At 36.2% G+C, this 14645-nt stretch overlaps 1 protein-coding gene across 1 annotated transcript in view; it reads left to right on the top strand.

Moving 5' to 3' along the window:
* Positions 1-14645, top strand: part of LRPPRC (leucine rich pentatricopeptide repeat containing) — a 115866-nt gene that overhangs the window by 12832 nt on the left and 88389 nt on the right. The window contains exons 2-11 of the mRNA XM_007970785.3: positions 974-1170; positions 4076-4198; positions 6730-6851; positions 6957-7015; positions 7791-7877; positions 8812-8938; positions 9612-9756; positions 10074-10219; positions 10472-10577; positions 10659-10766. Coding sequence (XP_007968976.2) covers positions 974-1170; positions 4076-4198; positions 6730-6851; positions 6957-7015; positions 7791-7877; positions 8812-8938; positions 9612-9756; positions 10074-10219; positions 10472-10577; positions 10659-10766 — 1220 coding nt within the window. The remainder of the gene's footprint in view (positions 1-973; positions 1171-4075; positions 4199-6729; positions 6852-6956; positions 7016-7790; positions 7878-8811; positions 8939-9611; positions 9757-10073; positions 10220-10471; positions 10578-10658; positions 10767-14645) is intronic.

The raw sequence follows: 14645 nt of genomic DNA, 5'->3' as shown, positions 1-14645 counted from the left end.
TTGTTTTAAATAATTAGGAAAGAATACAGCTAACATTTTGACAGTTGCACAGCAAATAAGAATTAAGAGTATTATCACTCTAAAGTGTTTCAACTTTATTTAGACAGATTAGAAATTATTTGGGCCTAAATTATCCTTTAAAAAAAAAAAAGAAACTGCCTTATTTTAACCTGGACATTGGTCTTCTTTTAAATTCATAGTAAGCTTATACCTAGAAAACTTAAAGGTAGTTATAAAAATTTTGGATATATTTTAGATTTCGTCTTATTTACAGAGGTGAGAAGAGCTTTGCAGCATAAACTGCTTCATCTTTCATTACCTTGTTTTGGTTAAGAGAGATTTAAAAAACACTTAAAACACACCATATTTCCTTTTTTTTTTTTTTTTTTTTTTTTTTTTTTGAGACGGAGTCTCGCTGTGTCACCCAGGCTGGAGTGCAGTGGCCGGATCTCAGCTCACTGCAAGCTCTGCCTCCCGGGTTTACGCCATTCTCCGGCCTCAGCCTCCCAGTAGCTGGGACTACAGGCGCCCACCACCTCGCCCGGCTAGTTTTTTGTATTTTTTAGTAGAGACAGGGTTTCACCATGTTAGCCAGGATGGTCTCGATCTCCTGACCTCGTGATCCACCCGCCTCGGCCTCCCAAAGCGCTGGGATTACAGGCTTGAGCCACCGCGCCCGGCAAAACACACCTTATTTCCATCTGATTTTGAAATGATTCCATGTTCAAAGTTACCAAAATGCTCTCAATTATTCAGGAGATTTACTGTGCATATAATTTATGTATGTGTGTATATGATTTTATCTAAAGCAAAAGCTAAAACTTTCTTTCCTATTAGTTCATACCTTTATTTTTGGTATTGTACTGTGATTTTAGGTGTTTAATAACTAATTTAAAAATTTGTGTAAGTTTTGTCCAAAAAATGACCTAAATAGGTAGCAACTGACTATTATTAATTATGTTTCATTTTTTAGAGGACTACTGAGCCCAGCCAGGCTGTATGTCATTGCTGCTGAAAAAAAGGATATTCAAGAGGAGTCTACTTTTTCTTCTAGAAGGATTGCCAATCACTTTGATTGGGCTCTGATGAGACTAGATAATTCTGTTCGAAGAACTGGCCACATTCCAAAGATGCTTCTACAAAAAGTCTTTGATGACACCTGCCGCTCAGGTATGTCAAAATTTCCTGTTCATGAAGTTGACCTTTGGCTGGACACAGTGGCTCAGGCCTGTAATACCAGCACTTTGGGAGGTAGGTAGATCTCTTGAGGCCAAGAGTTTGACACCCGCCTGGTCAACATGGCAAAACCCCATCTCTACTAAAGATACAAAAATTAGCCAGGTATGGTGGTGCGTGCCTGTAGTCCCGGCTATTCGCGAGGCTGAGGCAGGAGAATCGCTTGAACCCAGAAGGCAGAGGTTGTAGTTAGCTAAGATCGCACCACTGCACTCCAGCCTGGGTGATAGAGAGAGACATCTGTCTTTAAAACACAAAAAGTCTTAAATATTAGGTTGGTGCAAAAGTAATTGCAGTTTTTGCCATTAAACATAATGGCTGCAATTACTTTCGCATCAACCTAAATAAATACTTGTTTGAGGGTCAGCTCATTACAGAGTAGCTTATTTGATACTTTAATTTTCTTTGTTATATTCTGTTGATTGTCATTTATGTTATGATTGTGATTTCTATCTTGTCAGCTCATCTGGGCAAAGTTTGGAGTAACTAAAACATTTTAAAATTTTTGTTTGTTTGTTTGTTTTTTGAGATGGGGTATCGCTCTGTCGCCCATTCTGGAGTACAGTGGTACAATCTCGGCTCACTGCAACTTCTGCCTCCCGGGTTCAAGCACCTCTCCTGCCTCAGCCTCCCAAGTAGCTGGGACTACCAACGCATGCCACTACGCCCAGCTAATTTTTGTATTTTTTAGTAGGGACAGGGTTTCACCATGTTGGCCAGGCCGGTCTCGCACTCCTGATCTCGTGATCTACCTGCCTTGGCCTCCCAAAGTGCTGGAATTACAGGCATGGGCCACCATGCCTGGTCTAGATATTTATTCCAAATCAGAAAATAAAAATTGCCTTTTTGCTTTTCCTAGTTTATGGAGTCACTTTTAGTAGTAAGTGTCTTGGAAGATACTAGTTTTTCTTACTTTCCATTGTAGAGTGTCAGGTTTCTGTAAGATGATCACATATGACAGATTTCCATTATTTTCCTTGCATTTTCAATTAGCTACTAAAAATCTGTTTGGGTCACTAATGCCTGATGCAAGCTATAGGTCCTTCACTCCGTGTCCCCGACCCCCAAAAACCTCATGCAAACATATGCATAATTTTGCATGCAGTTTAAGAGGATTCAGTAGCTTCTTAAAAGCCTATTCGCCGGGCGCGGTGGCTCAAGCCTGTAATCCCAGCACTTTGGGAGGCCGAGACGGGCGGATCACGAGGTCAGGAGATCGAGACCATCCTGGCGAACACGGTGAAACCCCGTCTCTACTAAAAATACAAAAAACTAGCCGGGCGAGGTGGCGGGCGCCTGTAGTCCCAGCTACTCCGGAGGCTGAGGCAGGAGAATGGCGTAAACCCGGGAGGCGGAGCTTGCAGTGAGCTGAGATCCGGCCACTGCACTCCAGCCTGGGCGACAGAGCCAGACTCCGTCTCAAAAAAAAAAAAAAAAAAAAAAAGAGCCTATTCATGGGTTTCAGACACACTTAGAAGCGTAGATATAGAATCTGATGGTGAGAGATACCAAAGAAGTATCAATTATTACTATAGTTACGTACATTTAAAGAACCTGTGTCACATTCTCTCTCTTATTTATTTATCCATCACTGCAATAAATTTTGGAACATTTTCATCACCTCAAAAAGCAATTCCCCAACTCCTCATCCCTTCCAGCCCTAGGCAACCACTAGTTATTTTCTGTCCCTGTAGGTTTGCACTACTCTAGATACTTTGTATAAATGGAATCACACTAAGTGGTTTATTTTTGCTTTGTTTTAAAGTCAGCTTTCAGAGATATGTAGATAAAGCTTACAGATGTAGGGAGAGGGAAGCTTATATTGTAGCTGATTATGAACCTAACTTTTCTATTCATGGATGGTAATTACACTGCTTTACAGTATTTTCTTTCTTTCTTTTTTGAAATGGAGTCTTGCTCTTATTGCCCAGGCTGGAGTGCAACGACTCAATCTCGGCTCAATGCAGCCTCCGCCTCACGGGTTCAAGAGTTCTCCTGCCTCAGCCTCCCAAGTAGCTAGGATTACAGGCATGTGCCATCTCACCCAGTTAATTTTATGTTTCTAGTAGAGACGGGGTTTCTCCATGTTCATCAGGCTGGTCTCAAACTCCCGACTTCAGGTGATCTGCCCGCCTCAGCCTCCCAAAGTGCTGGGATTTGCGCCTGGCCCTTTATACTATTTTCATAGGATACTGAGAAGTTTAGCCTTTGAATTGTAACAAGCATTGCCTATAAATTAGATTATTTGTATTTTTGTGTTTGATACAATCTTGCAGATTATATAGATTTTGTAACTTAGATTTCTTAAGAAAGCAGACTAATATTAAAAGTTTGACTTGTGGCTGGGCGCGGTGGCTCAAGCCTGTAATCCCAGCACTTTGGGAGGCCGAGACGGGCGGATCACGAGATCAGGAGATCAAGAGATCAAGACCATCCTGGCTCACATGGTGAAACTTCGTCTCTACTAAAAAATACAAAAAAAAAACTAGCCGGGCGAGGTGGCGGGCGCCTGTAGTCCCAGCTACTCAGGAGGCTGAGGCAGGAGAATGGCGTGAACCCGGGAGGCGGAGCTTGCAGTGAACTGAGATCCGGCCACTGCACTCCAGCCTGGGCGACAGAGCGAGACTCCATCTCAAAAAAAAAAAAAACAAAAAAAACAAAAGTTTGACTTGTAACTTAGTAACATTGTACATTAGGATAGGATTTTTCTAATTTATGGACACTCTCAATTTGAGCCGGGAGATTTTTGAATGCTTATAGATTTCTGTTTAAATTTTGATATTTATCTATATGATACTGCTACTATGTTAAGTGTTATCCATTAACCTTTTTTCCACAGGTGGCCCAGGTAGTAGTCATGCCTTGCTTCTACTACGTAGCTGTGGTTCTCTCTTGCCTGAACTAAAGCTTGAAGAGAGAACAGAATTTGCTCATAGGATATGGGACAAACTTCAGAAATTAGGTATGATTGTTTAAATATATGATGTGTATAAAAGGTGTAGATATTTTTTCTTTTTGCAAAAAAATGTTTGTTTACATAAATGCTATAATTCAGTTTTATGGAAGGGCTACTTGATTCATAATTTTTTGGTAATATTTATTTGGTGAGGTATAGTGACATCTAGGGGCATTAACAATAAATAATTTTTCATAACAAGTGTTACAAGTATGGTAAGTTAAAAAAGAAAAAGAACAAAATAGCCGGTTTGTCTGTCAAAGTTATAAATGCACATACCATTTTACCAAGCAGTTCTATTTGTTTGAATTTAGATACAGATAGACTCACAGATGCAAAAGGATATTCTTCATTGTAGCTTGTTTGTAGTAGTAAGAAATTGGAACCAATTCAAATATTCCTCTCTAGGGGATTAGGTAAATAAATTGTGGAGTACCCATAAAATAGATTACTGTGTTACTGTTTTAAGAAATGAAGCTCTTTATATACCAATGGGGGTGTTCTCCAGAGTATAAATAAAAATTAAGGTGTAGACCAGAATGTATAGAATGATAGTATTTTGAAGAAAAATGTTTATACATGTGCATGTGTATACAGTATTAAAATGTTTCTGGAAGGATGATGAACACTGGATACAGGTTTTACTCTACCTTTTTATACCTTTTCAATTTTAAGTCATGTAATGTAGTACATATTCAAAAAATAATTTGAAAAAAGATCGTTTAATAAAATTTAATGTTCATTCCTGATTTTAAAAAATCTTAACATATAGAAGGATGCTTCTTTAATGTGTTAAAAATCTAAAACCAACAACAATCTTGTATAATGCAATGAAATAAAATGTGAAACAGTACAAGAAATTATCATTTTTAGATGATGTGATTGTTTAATCTGTAAAATCCCAGAAAATCAACTCACAGTAATTAGCTGACTTACTAAATGTTTAAGAATCCATACCTCTTCTAGTTATAAAAGAAAATGGATACAAGAATCCAAGAAAGTATGGCCACAAATAAATAAAATATTTACAACTGTCCTTCAAAAAGTGTGTAGGACCTATGTGAAAAAACTATAGGATAAAGACAGATTCTTCCTTCATAGTTTTGGATACATCTGGAATACATTTTGATAAGTTGATTTTTTTTAAGTTAAAAAATATATAAATAAATGTTGAATTTCAGAATGGAAAAGGATTTTATAAGTATAAAAGGAGCAGAATAGTAAAGCTAAAGTATTCAATCTCTAAAAATTAGAAATTTCTGTGTGTCAGTAAGTCATTGAACTGGGAGAAAGGTTACATTCTAAAATAGAAAAAAGCATTACACAGCAGTAATAATATTGATACCTCCATAGAAAGATTGACAATGTGTCATTATTTTAAAATTATTTACAAATAGGTCTCTCCTATATAAGTGTATGCTTTATGAGGATTAAAATCCATAGCTTCTTTATTTTCCTGCTTTGCCGGTAGCATGATGCTTTGTGTATAATGGCATTTGATACATACTTGTTGAATTAATATTGCCAGAAACCTTGTACTTCGCAACTTTGACTCTTGTTTACAGATTTATAAAGGTCCAAGAGATCTTTTAGTTTAAGTAAGTTGTCCAAAATTACAGAATGAGCTGTTGACAGATCTAAGCTATCTGTAAGATGGGGGTGATAGTAGTGTCTCAAAGTTGTTGTGAAGTTTAAGTGAGCCAGTATATGTAGAACACTTAGCATAGTGCCTGAAACATAGTGAGTATGAAAGAAACGTATCTGTTAAGATAAAAATGTGTATTAATTTAATGGAGCAGGTCTCTGCTGCCTAAAATCTCATAATCTGACCCCTAAATACTGACCGTAGGCCTATACGGTCACAGGCAGTAGAATAAAGATGTGAAATTTAATTCATGAAAATATAATGAGTCATGTTACCACAAAATTGATATAAGGACTGTGATGTCATGACTGAGTAGAGTAAGGATGTGTGGTAACCTTATTTGATGTGGCCCTAAATAGTAGGGATACAAAGAAAACAAAGGGCATTGGAATACCGATCATTAACAAGAGCAGACCATGGATCATGTTCATTAGCTGAAAATGGAATGCATCCTTCAAATGAAGGCTTTGAGTGGCAGAATTGCCAGCACAGTCCTACTGTGTGAAAGAACTGAAGTTACAATCCATTCATCACAGTGTGTCTGTAATGTGAGGACTGCTTTATATAGAAAAATCTTATAGTCACTTTTAAATATAGGGTGTTGTCAGCGTTTTCTAACAGGAAGATAATTTTGTACTTCTTAAGTAAGAGGCCTTTTAATATCTGAATAGGCAGTTACTTGTGACTATACAATAATTCAGTAATTACTGTCCTACATGCTTAGTTTGCTCTGTGTGACAGAGTATCTGTGTAGATAGGTCTGAGTGCAAAGATGGATGGGTGAAATGCTGAAGTGATAGTTTTACTCTTTTTGTTTGTTAAATTTAGTTCCACTTTAAAGCATAGGATTTTCAATGCTTTTCTAAACATTGATTTTAAATTTCATTTGTAGGTGCTGTGTATGATGTGAGTCACTATAATGCTTTACTTAAAGTCTATCTTCAAAATGAATATAAATTCTCACCAACTGATTTCCTGGCAAAAATGGAGGAAGCGAACATTCAACCAAATCGAGTAAGTAGTTGCTATTGTGAATATATATTTTCACATCCACCATTTTTTTTCTTTACTCAGAAAAAAAAGTGTATGTAAAATTAACTGGCCCATTTTCATTGACAGGTGACATACCAGAGATTGATTGCTTCTTACTGTAATATGGGAGATATTGAAGGTGCCAGGTATGGATCTGTATGAACATATTTAAGTGAACAAATTTGTACATTTTGTAACTCTAAATGTCTGTTCACTCTTTGTTTTAAAGCTTCTTCCTAATGAAGGAAATTGTTTCAGAACTGTTTTAATCTAGCAAATCTGGTAATCTGACTTACATAAAATATAAAATTATCGCATAAGAGAGAAAAGATAAGTAAAAGTTGCTGTTTTAATTAAAAATTTGATTTACTAGGGAGAAGTATAAAGTTGTTGAGCTATAAAGCTTTTTTTTTTTTTTTTTTTTAAATATTTCCTAAGGGAAATGTTCTTAGCTATTTAAGCTGTATTCATTTATAAAACTGGGAATAGTCTCTTTAGTCCACTGACTAATGGAAAATCAGTTGCACCATTTCTCTGCTTATGTAAAATGTATTACTACTTATGAATGGAAGGTTTGGAAAATAAGGGATAAATTGGAATACATAATTTCATTTTTATCTAAATGAATCTTACAAAACTATGCTTTTACAAGGGTAGTTAGTAGTGTAAGACAAATCAGATTTTTAAAAATCTAGTATTTGTATCAAGAGTACTTCAAGACTATTGATACTTTAAAGAGTGGGGTTTTGTGGAAAGGGGATCAAAGGGATCAGTTCTTTCTTGGTGGTTTCTAAAACAAGTGTGTGTTACTATTATATTTTAAAAACAAAAGTAACTCAAGGCCTAACCTAATTCTATACATGTTGTAAAGAGTTTTCTTGATAAATACTTGCAATGAGTATCTTCGTTTTTCCTTTGCAGCAAGATTCTTGGATTTATGAAAACTAAGGATCTCCCAGTTACAGAGGCAGTATTCAGTGCCCTTGTGACAGGGCATGCCAGAGCTGGGTAATGTTTAACCTAAGGTTTTGATTCTTAAGTGATACATGGCTGAAATGTTAAAGTGGTCATTTTACTCCTTTTTTGTTTGTTAAGTGGGGTTTAAATTAGATAAAATTATTGTAGACAGTTCCTAAAATATGTTTGTCTACTCCTAAAATATGTTTGTCTACCCCTTCAAAAAAAATCTGTAGTATATGAGGTAGAGCATACTAATATTTTTATAATGTGCTTTTACATTTATTCCACAAATCTTTTATTTGAATTTTTAGAAATTGGGCTATAGGCCGGGCGCAGTGGCTCACACCTGTAATCCCAGCACTTTGGGGAGGCTGAGGTGGGCAGATCACCTGATGTCAGGAGTTCAAGACCAGCCTGGCCAACGTGGTGAAACCTGGTCTCTACAAAAATATAAAAATTAGCTGGGCATGATGGCAGGTGCCTGTAATCCCAGCTACTCGGGATTCTGAGGCAGGAGAATTGTTTGAACCCAGGAGGCAGAGATTGCAGTGGGCCGAGATCACGCCATTGCACTCCTGCCTGGGAGACAGAGCAAGACTCTATCTCAAAAAAAAAGAAAAGAAAAGAAAAAAGAAACTGGGCTTGATCTGAAGTAACTGCTCTGGAAAATATTTTTATTTTTGAAGAGTAATTTACTAAACGTTATTCTTACCTTGTAAGTTAAGTCTGAGTCATAACCTACATAATGTAAGAAGGTATATGTTATTTAATGTCTGCGTAATTATTGTTTTTCTTAATGAGGGATCAGATGTTTATGATCTTTATTTCAGAAACATATATCCAGTTTAATATACATTTGTTTTCTGACATAATTCCAAATGATACTTAGCATTTTTGATTTTAATAAGCGTATGTTTTAGTTTGAATAACTATATTACATTTGGCAAGAGCATAGTAATCTGTTTTTTGGATTAACTTGTAGTGATATGGAGAATGCAGAAAACATTCTCACAGTGATGAGAGAGGCTGGAATTGAGCCTGGTCCAGACACATACCTCGCATTATTGAATGCGTATGCGGAGAAGGGCGACATTGACCATGTTAAGCAGGTATGACTTATGTCTAAATAAACATACTTTAAAATCATTTGTAAAAACTTGTGTTATGTTTTATGTGAGGCAGCAAAGTGTAGTTTATACCTGTTTTCAAAGATGTTTCCTTGCAGAGAGTAGTATTTATGGAGAATTATTTTAGTTCAGTATCTTGGTGCTGATAATATAACAGTTACTGTTGAAGTAGAGTATTTCCTTTTTATTTATTTTTGTTTTTATTTTTTTTGAGATGGAGTCTTGCTCTGTCGCCCAGGCTGGAGTGCAGTGGCGCAATCTCGGCTCACTGCAAGCTCCGCAATCTCGGCTCACTGCAAGCTCCGCCTCACAGGTTCACGCCATTCTCCTGCCTCAGCCTCTCCGAGTAGCTGGGACTCCAGGCACCCGCCACCAGGCCTGGCCAATTTTTTGTATTTTTAGTAGAGAAAGGGTTTCACCGTGGTCTCCATCTCCTGACTTCGTGATCCACCTTCCTCGGCCTTCCAAAGTGCTGGGATTACAAGCGTGAACCACCACACCCGGCCGAGTATTTCCTATGTTTTAAAAGAAGTCCTAAAGCTTTAGGTGGTGTTTTTCCCTACTGTTTTGAATCTGGATATTTTAATTTATTTAACTTTAATACCTAAATAAAAACACTCTAACTTGGTCTTCTAATTTCTGGAACTCTCTATAGACTCTGGAGAAGGTGGAAAAGTCCGAGCTTCACCTTATGGACCGTGATTTATTCCAAATTATTTTTAGCTTCAGTAAAGCTGGGTATCCTCAGTATGTCTCAGAAATTTTGGAAAAAGTTACATGTGAAAGAAGATATATTCCAGGTAGTTTTTAAAAAATCTGCTTACATGATTTTTATAAAAATCTGAATTGCTGTTCTTATATGATGGAAAGGACATTTTCTAACAATGGGCATTGTGGGAGTTGAACATAGAACTCTTAAGTCAGTTAAATAAGCCCAAAAACATGAGTTAATGAATACATGGGGATGATGTGATTTGCAAGTGTTTTATTGTTATTTAGGCAGATATATGCTTTTGATGTTTGCAATTCTTATTTTGTCTTTAGTATCGGAACATTGTTTGCAGTGTAAAAATATTGTTCAGTTTACTAACAAAAGATGTCTTTGTTTTCTTCCCAGATGCAATGAACCTCATTTTACTTTTAGTCACTGAAAAATTGGAAGATATAGCTTTGCAAATTTTACTAGCATGCCCTATATCAAAGGAAGATGGCATAAGTGACTTTGGCAGTTTCTTTTTACGACACTGTGTGACTATGAATACGGTATTCTGTCCACTTTTACTTTGTAGACAATATAATTGGCAGTGAAATAAGATTCTTTAAAATATAGGAATATTTATGAGATTAGACCAGTTGTGAACATTATAACAACCTTGTTCTTGTGTTGCAAGATTTTTGGGTAGAAAGAGGATGTGGGATTTAAACTGCTCATCTCAGAAGTGATAGAATATTTGCAGCAGTTCAAACGGTAAGATGTTTGCCAATCCAGCTAATGTGGTGACTTTTTTCCTACAGCCTGTGGAGAAGCTAACAGACTACTGTAAGAAGTTAAAGGAAATCCAGATGCACTCCTTTCCTCTGCAGTTCACCCTCCATTGTGCTTTACTTGCCCAAAAAACTGGTACTACATTCTTAAAGTTAAAGCCAACGTAAGGAAGTTTTGCTGAGGTAGCTTTGTGATATTTTATGATATCTCTTTCAGATTTGGCAAAAGCCCTAATGAAGGCTGTGAAGGAGGAAGGTTTTCCTATCAGAACTCACTATTTCTGGCCATTGCTAGTTGGACATCAGAAGGAAAAAAATGTTCAAGGTTAGATTGTGCTTTTTACTGGTTTGTAATGGTTCCCAGTATGACAGTTTGCACGCACATCTAATTGGATTCTTTGGAAAAGCATACTTATTCCTGAGTATTATGAGAAAACGGAATTGTTTTAAGTCGCCATGCGGTATTATGTGTAAGCATTTAAAAAAACAAAACATGATGGATTTCTTTCATCCGAATTTCATTAATTTCATTTCTTATTTCATCTCTGATCCTGATATTCAAACTTACGAATGTAGTTCTAAGCAGTTCATTACTTTCAAGTTCTTAAAAAAACTCTTTAGTTCTTGATTTTATATATAGTATTTGAAATCAGATTGTCTACCTTTAATAAAGATAAAGTTGTATATACAATCAGGTTCATGAAAACAAAAAGTGTGGCCATTTTCTTTGTGGGCCAATCTATTTCTTTTTAACTGAGCTTAGTTAGAATAATAGGAAAGGCAGGAAAACTTTTATTGTAAAATGAGTACTCATGACCTGACAGCCTGCTGATTGAAGGACAAAAATGTTCAATCTTTCAGGTTCTTAAGTACGTTTAAGCATTTATCATACTTTTCCCTTGTACACATGGGATGTCTATAGGATATGAATAAGAATTGAACAAATATTAAATTTTAGAGTACAGTATCTAATTCTTTGGTTTGCATTATTGGTAATTCAGAAAGAATAGTCTCATAAAAAGATGCTTTTAACAGAAGTACTTTCCCCTTGGGGAAACAAAAAATGGTCTTTTTCATTTTATCTCTAAGTATAATGTGCTTTGGAATGAGATGCAGAATTGTTAGTGTGACATTGGGTGACAAACAAAATGCACAAACAACAAAAAAAGTGCTTTTAGCAGACTTTCATATTGCAATTTTATTTTAAATATACAGCCGTCTTCTGGTTTAAAGGAAATAGTGAAACAAGTATTCCCTAATTGTTTCTGGCTATAAAAGTCTCTAAATCCTTTTTAGAAAAATTTCTGTGAAAACAATATGCTAGTTTGATTAACTCTTTGTATATCCTCCAGTCTGAAAGCTCCAAAAGGTAACCTATCACCCGGTGTTTTGGAACCACAGAAAGTTTACATCATTCCATCAAACTCTTTGGGCATGTTGGTATTGTCCACCTTTACACAAGTATGAAAATTCTTTTGGTACCAGTTGAAATGTTTGTTCATCAGGTTAATCTCCTTTTGCAACCATGTCACAGTTGAATTGGTTACTACATTTTTACTACTTAGTAAACATAAAAGAGCTAGGTAGTTTCTTTCTATGGTTGTAGCAGTTGAAATAGTAGAAAATGGGCTTTATCTCAAATCCGTCTTTTCTTAGAATCTCAGAATTTAGATTTTAAAGGTGTGCCGTATTGAAAGCTCACGTTACATGAAGGAAGGAACTGAAGGCCACATAGACATTCAGTGACTGACCTTAGCTTCCACATCTAGCTGTCTTTAGGCTGGGATTAGAACAGAGGATTTCTGTCCTTCTTTTAAAATATCCTTTTTTATACTATAACCCTTCCATATTCAATTTTTGTAAGTTTTATACTGTGTTTATTTTCTAAAAATTCTTAGCTACTGTTTAAAAATTAGTTGCCAGTTTTTACACAAGGAACGTTGCTAAAAGAGATAGTGAATTTTTTAATTGATGAAGGTTTTGTCTGAAAAAATATAAAAGTTTATGCTTTTATGTTCTCTGTGTTCTGAGAGTGCAAGAGGTTGTCAGTTTTATAATTTTTAAAAACAATATGTAACAATATATTCTCCTTTGTAGAAGGTCCTGTAAGATAGTAAAGTATATATTCTGCAGTCTACTTTTATGTAACAGGGAAATGACTGTATGTATTCTTTATAGTTTCTTTAGTGTAAGGTAAGAAAGTAACATTCTTATTAGTGCAATGAACTTGTTTTTTGTCCAGTGAAGGTCATATATAAAATGGTAGAAACCAAAGAAGAAAGTGACTGCAGCGATGGAGGCTGTGCCATGTTTCCTAAGGAATAAATAAAACTCTTCAGAAAATCAAAGAAAGATATTTGGGGATCAGATAAAGTGGAACCAAGAGTTTTCAACAATAGGATAATCAAGTTTCTTTTTTTAAAAAAACATATATTTTTTTTCTTTCTTCCTTTCTTTTTTTTTTTTTTCCTGTGACACAGCCTCAGGAGGTCCTGAGGGCATGTGCCCTATATAATCAAGTTTCTGTTGAATTTTTCTGGCTGCAGATTTAGCCATCACCAACCTCCAAGAAAGATATTTATAATTACTTCCTCATGGCTTATCTTACTAGCATTTATCTCTGTGGCACAAGTGAAAAGTTATCACTTAGAATAATGCATCTCTAGCCAGTTGGCCTGACTTTCAGGAAATAACCTAGAATGAATTTGGATCTATATCCCTGGGTGTATTTAGAAAACATAAAAATAAGAATGTGAAAGGAGTAAAATACATAAAGAAGGGCTGATCAGAAAGCCCAAATGCCAGTTGAGTGAAGTGGCTGAATAGAAGCAACTTATTTTTGAGACAGAGTTTCACTCTTGTTGCCCAGGCTGGAGTACAGTGGCACTACCTTGGCTCACTGCAACCTCCACCTCCCAGGTTCAAGTGATTCTCCTGCCTCAGCCTCCTGAGTAGCTGGGATTGCAGGCATGCGCCACCGCACCCAGCTAATATTTTGTGTTTTTAGTAGAGATGTGGTTTCACCATATTGGCCAGGCTGGTCTCCAACTCCTGACCTCATATGATCCACCCGCCTTGGCCTCCCAAAATGCTAGGATTATAGGCGTGAGCCACCACTCTTGGCGGAACTTTTCAAAGAGGAAGCAGTTGCCTCCTAATAAAGTGAGTGCCTTGGGTAGAGTGTAAAATCCTGTAGAGTGAAACAGTCACAGTCAGTGAAAGCTATTCAGTCAAATCATGTATCATTCCTGATAGTTTGTGAGCTGTTATAATTCTCATAAAACTTTTTAAATGGAGACTTTCCTCTAGATTGATAAACTTTCTCATGACTGTATTGAAATATTTTTATTAGATTATTTAGTCTTAGTTTAGATTTTCTAAGTTCACAGAGGTTTGGAATCTATAAGTTAATATAAGATTATTTTAATCTTTTTATTTTGAAAAGAAATGTGAATTGTATTTTTTATTAGAATTTATTTAGATAGATCAGTCACTGTTTTCCTTCTTATTGGTAAGTGCTTCTCTCTTCCCATCTGACTATGGTTACTGAACAGAATATCTTTCTTTGTCTGCTCCCTCAGGCTGCCTGAGGGAGTGATTGAACTTACCTGAGCAGAAGGTGTGATCCCTGGTTTTCTCGAGCCTGCTTTAGTTTCAGTTAGAAAGATATGTAAGTTAAAAGTGCCAGCAACATAGATAATCTAAATGAGCAAAATGTTCTCCTCCTCCTGATAAATATTATTGGAAAAATGAAGAATTAAGAGAATGAAACATGTTTGAGGCTTAGAAGATGGGGTGAAGGGTTTCGTATAAGAATAAGAATCTTGTAGCTGCAGTCAATTTGGTGGCCAGTTTTCAAACATTGGAAAATCTATCATCCAAGAAACTTTTCACTCTTGTGAAATACTGAAACTTTTCACTTTTCAGTATTATGTATTATTGCAGTATTTTGATACAGCTAAAAAAAATTAAGTCATTATTGCTACTATTAACATTTATTTAGGCTGGGTGTGGTGGCTTACGCCTGTAATTCCAGCACTTTGGGAGGCTGAGGTAGGGGGATCATTTGAGCCCAGGATTTTGAGACCAGCCTTGGCAACTTGGCAAAATCTTGTCTCTATAAAAAATAGAAAAATTAGCTGAGTGAGGCGGTATACTCCTGTAGTCCTAGCTGCTTGGGAGGCTGGAGTGGGAGGATTGCTAG

This window comes from Chlorocebus sabaeus, chromosome 14 (assembly GCF_047675955.1).
Source record: "Chlorocebus sabaeus isolate Y175 chromosome 14, mChlSab1.0.hap1, whole genome shotgun sequence".
NCBI lineage: Eukaryota > Metazoa > Chordata > Mammalia > Primates > Cercopithecidae > Chlorocebus > Chlorocebus sabaeus.
Note: the sequence above shows the minus strand (reverse complement) of the source record. Positions and strands in the feature narration are given on the sequence as shown.